We start from the raw sequence: 10,779 nt of genomic DNA on the forward strand, positions 1-10,779 counted from the left end.
TAATTTAAATAGAAATAAAACTAATTTCGGGAAAACAATTGCAAAATATGTGATGTCACACTAGGAAGGGGGGGAGTCTCACAAATGTGACCAGCTGTGACAAGGACGGGGAGGGGTGAAATTCGTATTATCTAATTTATGGTTGGCCCCTTTACTAGATTTTAATACTATTTATAAAACAAAAGAAACTTTACCACTGTTTGAAAAAAGGGATCTACCAGAATGTTTACTATTAAATAAGTTACTGAGGACCTAAACATGTCGATAGGCTCCTGTCTTTTGATTTTTACCAATGATTTGGGAATGAGACGAGTCACCGCGAAATTCGTACCAAATTACTCAATTTCGACCAAAAACAGCTTCGCATTAACATTGCTAAGGAGCTGTTGGATTCTGTTAGCGACGATCCAAATCTGCTCCAGAGGGTCATAACTGGTGACGAATCATGGGTTTATGGTTATGACGTGGAAATCAAGGCTCAATCGTCCCAATGGAAGCTGCCACATGAGCCAAGACCGACAAAAAGCGCGCCAAGTTAGGTTGAATGTGAAGGTTTTGTTTACAGTTTTCTTCGATTGCAAGGGCGTGGTGCATAATGAGTTCTTGCCACAGGGTAGAATGGTCAATAAGGAATATTACCTAAAAGTTATGCGCAATTTGCGGGAAGCAATCCGCCAGCAACGCCGGGATTTGTGGAAGAACAAAAATTGGCTTTTGCACCATGACAACACCTCTGCTCACACATCGTTGCTTGTGAGCGAACTTTTGACCAAAAACAACACACTAATAATGCCGCAGCCACCGTATTGTCCAGATCTGGCCCCCTGTGACTTTTTCTTGTTCCCGAAACTGAAGAGGCCCATGAAAGGACAACGCTGCGCTACGATTTAGGAGATAAAGACGGCATCGAAGGAGAAGATGAACAAGACCACAAAAAATTATTTTTTGAAGTGCTTCGAGGATTGGAAAAAACGTTGGCACAAGTGTATAATATCTGGTGAGGATTACTTTGAAGGGGGCAAAATAGATATTCATGAATACACAAATAATTTTTGAAAAAACACAAAATTAGCGATACTTTTTGAATAGACTTCGTATATCATCAAGAGTTTACCAAGACAAAGACCGAATAAGCAAGACAAATACTGTTCTAGTCTTGTTACTAATTATTACCAATACAGAACAGTGAAAACATAAAATAATACATTTTTTCCATCCTGAATTACCGTACCTTCCCAGATAACGCAAATCGGCGACTTCTTCTAGTTTTTAGACTTCAATTTTTATATTAACTCTATAGTCCTTCCACACACTTTTATTAATACCGCTTTCACCGTCCGAATAAACTTTTTAGTGTGTAAATATCACGTCGTTTTTCTTTTTGATTTTAAAGAACTGGCCACCAATAAAAGTGGTAGCGAATAAACGGCTCGTTTTGTGATAAATTACGCCATAAACACCTTATAAAATGAATGTAAAGTTACTATAAAGTGTAACATTTGTGAAATTCTAAATGGCCTTAAAATAAATAAACAGCTACGGCGGGAACATTTCAAAGATTTTCATACTCGCTTTAGTGCATCTTGTTGGCAGGAGACGACTGGTGCAATATTCATAGAAATCATAAAGATTTTATTATTGTTATTTTTACATCGGGTTTTTACTATCCTACACATAAATGGGAATTTTTGGGACGGAAAAAGAATCTTCTCTGATGTTGGAAGTCAGTGAGTGCGTAGGATTTTCATATATGCTATAGTTATTTTTATTATTGTGCATTAAATCATCCGAAGGCTTACCGCTAACGAAAATTCGAATTAATTATGTAACTGCATTTTTACGCCATCAGTAGCATCATATAGCAGTATTAGCATCTGGCAAGGAGGAGCTAGATTAGATTTAAGACTACAAATAAAATGAAAGCGGTACAGACAAAACAATTTGGCATCATCATCATCATCATCATAAGGTCGTCAGTCTTAAGACTGGTTGGACACGTACCTCCACTCTTTCCTATCCTGAGCTAATCTTCGCATTTCCTTTAAACTAGAACATCCCATATCCTTAACTATTTGCGAACAGTAATCTAATCTAGGTCTACCTCTACCCCTCCTAACTCCTGTTTCTGTCTCTAATATGTCTTTGACTAGACCTTTATGCCTGAGAAGGTGGTATTTCTTATTGACTTCCATAGAGTCCACTGTTCTCCTATTCTTTCTAATATCTCTTCATTTCTAACCTTCTCTATCCACGGTATCCTCATCATTAGCCGATAACATCACATTTCGAACGCTTCTAACCTTTTCTTTTAAGCCGCGTCAACTGTCAATGTTTCGCATCCGTACAGCGCCGTGCTCTAAACATACACCTTTAACAACCTTTGTCGAATTTCTAAATTAACCGTTCACGAGCATAGAAGTGACTTCTTTTTATTGAAGGTTACTCGACCCTGCGCTATCCTCTGCTTTATATCGCTACTACTCCTTTCGTCCTGACTTATCTGACTTCCTAGATACCTAAAATCGGCCACTTCTTCTAATTTTTCGTCTCCTATCTTTATATTCGCTTTTTCCCTACTTTTCCTTCCCTTGCATGCCAGTATTTTTGTTTCACTTTTATTTATTTTCATACAATACTGTTTTGTCAATACCACTTCCTTTTTATTTAAAGCTATCTCTAACTCCTCCTTGCTAGATGCTAATACTGCTATATCATCTGCAAATCTACACATACTAATCTTTTGCCCCTGTATATCTATCGCGACAGTTGTACTGTCTTTAATGATGTTGATCGCATCTTCGATGTATAGATTAAACAATAATATTGGTACGCAAGGGAAAGAGTTAATATAAAGGTAGGAGACGAAAAATTAGAAGAAGTGGCCGATTTTCGGTATCTAGGAAGTCAGATATAAAACAAAGGAAAGCGCTGGATCAAGCCGCCTTTAACAATAATAAATCACTTAAGAAATTCGAAAAAGATTGTTAAAGTTGTATGCCTAAAGGATTTCATTACTGTTAAGGACGCGAGATGTACTAGTTTTAGAAAAATGAGTACCTTCTTATGAGACCTTTCAAACGATATTCCACACGACACTTAAAAAAAAATAAATAAAAAGCTATTTCCTATGAAAATACGACATTCTGGAATTAGATGTCTAGTAAAACGTCTAATTGAAAGATGAGACCCCGCCTTAGTCTAACTTCGCTTTCCATTTCCATTTTTAATTTGAATTTTTAATAAAAACAAAATAGCTTGTCCGCAGCTACTACAACCGTGTTTACTATACGGTATACCACATACAGCAGCATACTGACCTCCGTGCGTGGCTGCTTTCAATGGCGACCGCAAGTGGCGATTGTGTGAACTGTGTACTAGTATTCGAGACTTATTACACGAACTACGATTCGTTCATAAATTTATCACTAACGAGTAAAGATATTATTTGTAATATTGCAACTTACATGCGAATGTGATAGAAGTTCCTTCATGATGAAATTATCGTAAATATCTCGGGCCTGTTTCATACGGTCTTCGACATTCTCCATCTTCTCGTACGCCTTAATCTGAAACCAAAAGGAAAGCAATAGTAAAAACTACATATGTACATGCGTATGCAAATATCACAAAACAAACATTTATCACTCGCTCTCGTTTATTTATGAAAATAGAACATTTACTAACACATATGTACATATACATATACAGCTTAAACGGTACTTAAGTAAAGGAGGGGAGAAATCATAGCACCCCACAGAAAAATATGTTAGAGTAGGGTCTATTGAGTATCCGGATCTGATCCGGATTTATTAGAGACCTCCTATTATGGTATATTATACATATATGGCCTTAATCGGATACCATTATGCATGATCTTATCCTAATGGTGATGCCCTATTACGACTGATGCAGTCCTCATGTGGATACACTATTTCAACCTTTTAACGATATTTCCTGATATTAACTTAATGCTGATGTCCTATTTGAACTTATTTACATCATGCCCTATTAAGACTGACGTGGATACACTATTTCAATCCTTTAACGATATTCCCTGCTTGGCTTAATCTCATCTTAATAGTGACAGTCTATTTGAACCCTTTACAGTTTACAGCATGCTCTATGAAGACCGATATCGCCCCGACGTGGATACACTATCTTAATCCTTTAACGATAAGCCTTGCTAAGCTTGATCGGATCCTAACAGTGATACCCTACTTCAACCCTATACAGTTTACAGCATGATCTATTAAGACCGATATCGCCCTAGTGTCGATACACTATTTCAATCCTTTAACGATATGCCCTGCTTGGCTTAATCTCATCTTAATAGTGACAGTCTATTTGAACCCTTTACAGTTTACAGCATGCTCTATGAAGACCGATATCGCCCCGACGTGGATACACTATCTTAATCCTTTAACGATAAGCCTTGCTAAGCTTGATCGGATCCTAACAGTGATACCCTACTTCAACCCTATACAGTTTACAGCATGATCTATTAAGACCGATATCGCCCTAGTGTCGATACACTATTTCAATCCTTTAACGATATGCCCTGCTTGGCTTAATCTCATCTTAATAGTGACAGTCTATTTGAACCCTTTACAGTTTACAGCATGCCCTATGAAGACCGATATCGCCATGATGTCGATACACTATTTCAATCCTTGAACGATATGCCCTGTTGGGCTTAATCTGATCTTAATAGTGATGGCCTATTTGAACTCTCTACACCATGCCCTATTAGGACTGATATGACCCTGATGTGGATACAGATACACTATTTTAAATCTTTAACGATATGCCCTCTTTAGTATCTTAATTTTAATCCTTTAACGATATGCCCGACTTAGCTTGATCGGATCCTAATACTGATGGCTTGTTTTTGAAGTCTTTTCCATCATGCTTGTTCAAGATTGATATGATTCTGAAGTAGACACATTTTTTCAATCCTTTAACGATATGTCATATTTAGCTTAATCTTATCCTAATTTATGCCCTGTTTGAACCCTTTTATAGCATGCTTTAATAAGAATGATGACACCGTAGTGTTGATAGGGATACACTACTTCAACCTTTTAACGATATGCCCTACTTAGCTTGATCTAACCCTAATGGTGATGTTATATTTGAATCTCTTCACAGCATGCCCTATTAGGACTGATGTGGTGCTGTTGACGCTGCACTATTTCAACTTTTTAACGATATGCCTTACTTAACTTGATCTGATCCTAATACTGACGCCTGATGACTAATGCGACCCTAGTGGATACTTTATTTAAACCGTTTCAACTTTTTAATGATGTTGTAATTACCACGTTTCACTGTATTAATTACAAATATGTTAATTATGAATGCACAAGTTTTTAATTCAGCAAATCCGACAGGCTTTTAATATGATCTACAGGACACCTTCTATGCACCAAAACTAATAGGATTCGCCACCTCTCATGCTCTAATAAATAACCAATGGCCTACTTAATGTGTGAAAGATATGCCAGTAAGTGTTAATTCTCATTATCACGAGACGCATCCGAGAAGCGTCGCGACGAGTTGTTCGTGCAAGACGTAAGCACGCCTTGTGTTGACGTTCAAGGTTACGTCGCATCGATATCAACACATGAGGAATTTCTGAGAAACAAATTTGAATTTATCATTCCCGTATGCAAAAAGGACGTTACGCTGTTGGCACACACCGCCGCCGTCGTCGCGTTCTCATCTATTCCCTGTGACCATGGAAACGTCCGTATTGCCGTTCGTAAAACTGGGTTGTTGTTAAGTTGTTATCGCAGGAACATGCTGGATAACGATATGCGTGGGATTTTATTAAAACTGACGTTTGCCGGAAGAACTTTTACGGTATACATATGTACGTACGTCATCTAATATGTATAGTAAAAGGAATTTTAGTCGAGGAGTTTTTGCATAACGAAAATTCTTACGTTGAAAAGAATCTGCTTATAAATCACAAAAACAATAAATAAACGTGGATGAGGTATCGCGGGCCGCAGAGAAGCACCTTATAATTAGGAAGGAATAGATGAAGGGGTCTGAAACAGCAGAAGGAGCGGGGTGAAGCCCTGGCTGACGATGACAAGATGGTTGACGATGATAGCTGTCAATATGGTTGACAATGACAGCTGTCAAAGATGGCTAACGATTAGAGCAGCCAAGATGGCTGACGATGACAGCTGTCAAAGATGACTGACGATGAGAGCTGTCAAGATGGTAGACGATGACAGCTGTCAAAGATGGCTAACGATTAGATCTGCGAAGATGGCTGACGATGACAGCTGTCAAAAATGGCTAACGATTAGAGCTACCAAGATGGCTGACGATGACAGCTGTCAAAGATGGCTGAAGATGACAGTTATCAAAGATGGCTGACGATATCAGCTGCCAGGATGGCTGACGATGAAAACTGTCAAGGATGACTGACAATAACAGCTGGCAAAAATGGCTGACGACAACAGCTACCAAAGATGGCTGACGATAACAGCTGTTGTAGGAAAGTGAGTAGGAGAACATTCACGGAGGATTCTAGTTCGGTGTTATCCGATGGAATACCAGGAAAGTGGATTAAGGAAGTGACCGTGACCGAGGTAATAGGCGTAAAAATGTGTAAGCGGACGGGATGTAGGAAAGGGTCACTTTCTGTAATTAGGTAAAAGCGTGGTTTCGAATAGTATCAACTGAGAGAGTACACAATAGTATAGGTTCGAACAGGATTTGTAAAGAATTTAAAAAGAATGGACGAGTTTGAAAGGAAATGTATAAGTTAAAAGTACACAAAAGAAAAGTGAAATCTGAAAACAACGAAAAGACCACTATTGAGAGTAGTAGATGAAAGGAACAGTTTAGACGTAAGTTATTGGAATTGAAAATAGAGATCTTTAATAATTGTGAAAAAGGGTAGAAGAGAAGTAAAAGTTAGAAAGCGAAGATTCCAGAAATATACATGATAGAATTAGATAGGAAGATAAAAGTATACACGAAAAGACAAACAGATTTAGATTGCAGAAACACAAAGTATACAAGACTTGACAGGGGCGATTGTAGCAATAATCGCCACATAATGTTTATAAACATTATAGGTTCGTTTCAACGGTGTCAACCCAACCGGTGGTTGTTGGTAAGGGTGGTACATAATGGAAACCTCGCCATAACAAAGACATGAACGCATGAACCATTAACCGTAGCACTCGACACAGCTAATGCCGTGTACACGGTTATCCGGTGTCAGTCAGTGTGAATTACCTATTTCTCCTGTAATAATATTTTACCGGATCGAGAACGGTCTTACAGTGGGAATCAAGCCTAAACGATAATATCACTTATATTCCAAACACATAAATTTGAGAATTGTTCCATACAATTTCCTCAAATGACTTTCTTTTTTATTGCAGTTAATCTTTTCTTTTTCTTTTTTTTTAAAAAAAGAAGCGATCGTTTAAATACGTCTGACTAAGAACCAACTGCTGTTTTCATTTCTCCGGTTGCTATCGTAAAGGCTTCAATAATGAAGTCGTTCATGTTTTCGTTCCATTTCTCTGGAAAACAAGCGGCGCTATCAAAGATTAATTGGATCGTCTAATTAGATTTCTAACATTAAACAGTCACTCCGTGTAACCAAGAGGATTTTCTCTTTTCTGACAGCGACGAATAAAATTTTTTACGATTGGATTGTTTTTTTTTTAACCACTGACATAAATTTTTATTGCTTTTTTTTTATTCTGTTCGAACGTTAATAAGTCTGGAAGATTATGCTTCGTTTGTTTCATGAAAACGGATTCGTTACAAAATAAAATGAGGTACAAAATACGCCCTGTTACAATGTCTACGAATAATAAATTAATTACTGGACACGTGTTGAGAATTAAACTTTACATATTAACTGTAAAAAGTGATCAGAATAAACCGATGATATTTAATTCAACGAATGAATATCGTCCTTAAAAAAAATCAATTAGAAGCAATCTGAAACGGGTGAAATATTCTTTATTGATTACGTAATCTCCACCGACGTTTCGTTTTTCAATCTAAAACTTTATCAAAATAGATTACTTAGTTAATTAATTGTATTAGACGGAGACATTCGAGTTTTCTTGTATAATTACTCGAGATATTCGAAGTCAGTTATGTATAAGTTTTTTAAGTAATTTCTAATATAACATTCAGGAAGATAGTACATGGGATTTCGTCCATAAATATCAGAATAAAAGTAGTGTATATTATGTGAACCTTTCATCTTCATAAAGTCGTCAGTCCTAAGACTGGTTGGACACGCATCTCCACTCCTTCCTATTCTTCGCATTTCCCTTAAACTATAGGGTTGTTCGAAAAGTCATTTCGTTTTTTTTTTGTGGAAATGAAAGACAGTTTTCGTATAATAAACAAATACTTTATTAAATTACATATTGACGGTTCTGGTCCAACACCTTTTGCCATCTTTCTGGTAGTAGCATAATTCCACGCTCATAAAATTTTTGGTCTTTGCTGGCAAAAAACTGATCGAGGAAGTTTTTGACCTCCTCATTTGAGGTGAAGGTTTTACCGTCTAAAAAATTTTGGAGTGACCGGAACAAATAATAATCCGATGGTGCCAGGTCTGGAGAATATGGTGGGTGTAGCATTGTATCCCATTCAAGCTGTAAAAGCTTTTGGCGAGTGACCAAACTTGTGTGAGGTCTCGCGTTGTCTTGGTGAAACACTACACCTTTCCTGTTGATTAGTTCTGACCTTTTCTGTTGAAGTGCATCATTCAGTTTGTCCAGCTGATGACAGTAGACTTCCGAATTAATCGTTGTGTTATCCGGTAAAAGCTCAAAAAAAACGATTCCTTTAAAATCCCACCAAACAGACAGCATCACCTTTTTTTGGTGAATATCGGCTTTGGAAATGGTTTGAGCCGGTTCATCTTTTTTGCTCCATGACCTCTTGCGTTTGACGTTGTTGTATACAACCCATTTTTCGTCCCCAGTGATGATGCGCTTCAAAAACGGATCATTTTCGTGACGTTTGAGAAGCGAATCGCAGACGTCAATGCGGCGACACAGATTTCTCTCTGTGAGAACATGGGGAACCCATACATCGAGCTTCGAGGATAATCCCAGGCCTTTCAAGTGGTCATAAACTGTTGAATTTGATAAATTTAACCTCAATCCGATCTCACGTGTTGTTATTCGCCGGTTCACATCAACTAATGCCTTTATCGCGTCTTTATCAGCTTCAACCGGCCTTCCCGAACGTGGTGCATCTTCGACATCAAAATTGCCGGATCGAAATTTAGCGAACCAGTTCTGGCACTGGCGTACTGTCAACACACCTTCTCCATACACATCAGTCAATTTCTTTCTGGCTTGAACAGCATTTTTACCCTTTCTGTAGTAAAACAGTAAGATATGTCGAAAATGCTGCTTATCGCTCTCCATATTTAAAAGGGCACCAACCAAAAACTACTGCGTAGAATTAATTGGAATTTTTCACACACGCCTTGCTATATGAGCTCTCAAAGCATATAAAAATTATACGGCTTAAATGTGAAGTTGGGTGCAAAAGAATACAATTAAATCCTCTGTCGGGAAAAAACGAAATGACTTTCCGAACAACCCTATAGATAACTAAATGTGCACTGATTCAATTTTATACGACCGGGGGTGCTTTTATATATGTATCTATGCGTGCAGGTCGACCTAGGACGCTTCGTCGTCCCTGCATAACGTGAAAATTGATCGTCGTTTGTCACTAGCGCCATGTTGTTAGCGTTCATTAGTTTACTTTGAAAACGGAATTATCAAACTATCCCTGATGAGTCCTTTTCCCCTAAACCAGTCAACGTAATTAACCGTTCAAAGGGGTAGTTTACGACGAAACCAATCCAGCTCGAGCACCAACAGGCCAAATCGAAATTTATTACATAACCTTCGTTTACACCAAACTCGATTTTCGTAATTTAACGCATTTAATAATGATAACAATAATAAGGCTATAGCCTAGCGAAGTGCTCCAAACTTTATTACCCTTTCTCACTATACGTAATCAAATTATGCCAAGCACAAGGCTTTCCACATATATAAAATGTAATTCAGAAACGGCTGTTAAATTCAGCAAGAGGGACATATAATTCCTTCCGCTTCTCCTAATGAACCTAACTCTATCCTGACAAATTTTAGGGTTCCGTGCCTCAAAAGGAAAAAAAGGAACCATTATATAGTACAATCAATGTATTAATGAATTAATTTTTGAACTTATTTTACCCACTGCAGAAAACTGAACCAAACTCCGTTGTTCGTCTGTTTGATGCGGTTGTTTCTTTCGAGCTGTTATGCCAGACGTTTCGTCGTTCTTAGTTGGCGACATCTTCAGTAGTGACCTGGCGGTTGCTCGATCATGAGCAGTCACGAAGATGCTATCAGCAAAGAATGACGAAATGGCAAAGTAGCCGAAATAAAAATCGCATTAAGACTACACGTCGTCTGTCAGTCTGTCAAGACCCTTTTTCTCAAGAATACATCGAGATGTCAAGTTGAAATTAATATTAAATATTCAAGTCTGCATTGTCCCTTGGAGCTGCGAAACAGCCAAACTTGTAAGTCAACGTAATATCATGCGTAGTAATTGCTAAAAAGGGATAAATATTGGGTTGTTCGGAAAGTCATTTTGTTTTTTCCCGACAGAGGATTTCATTGTATTCTTTTGCACCCAACTTCACATTTACGCCGTATAATTTTTATATGCTTTGAGAGCTCACATAGCAAGGCTTCTGTGTGAAATTCC

The 10,779-nt window shown here is 37.8% G+C and overlaps 1 protein-coding gene across 1 annotated transcript in view; it reads right to left on the bottom strand.

Moving 5' to 3' along the window:
- Positions 1 to 10,779, bottom strand: part of LOC108732559 (G protein-coupled receptor kinase 1) — an 84,847-nt gene that overhangs the window by 17,203 nt on the left and 56,865 nt on the right. The window contains exons 4-5 of the mRNA XM_025976071.1: positions 3,441 to 3,566; positions 2,773 to 2,854 (exon numbers count right to left, since the gene is read on the bottom strand). Coding sequence (XP_025831856.1) covers positions 2,773 to 2,854; positions 3,441 to 3,566 — 208 coding nt within the window. The remainder of the gene's footprint in view (positions 1 to 2,772; positions 2,855 to 3,440; positions 3,567 to 10,779) is intronic.

Source organism: Agrilus planipennis, unplaced genomic scaffold (genome assembly GCF_000699045.2).
Source record: "Agrilus planipennis isolate EAB-ADULT unplaced genomic scaffold, Apla_2.0 scaffold71, whole genome shotgun sequence".
NCBI lineage: Eukaryota > Metazoa > Arthropoda > Insecta > Coleoptera > Buprestidae > Agrilus > Agrilus planipennis.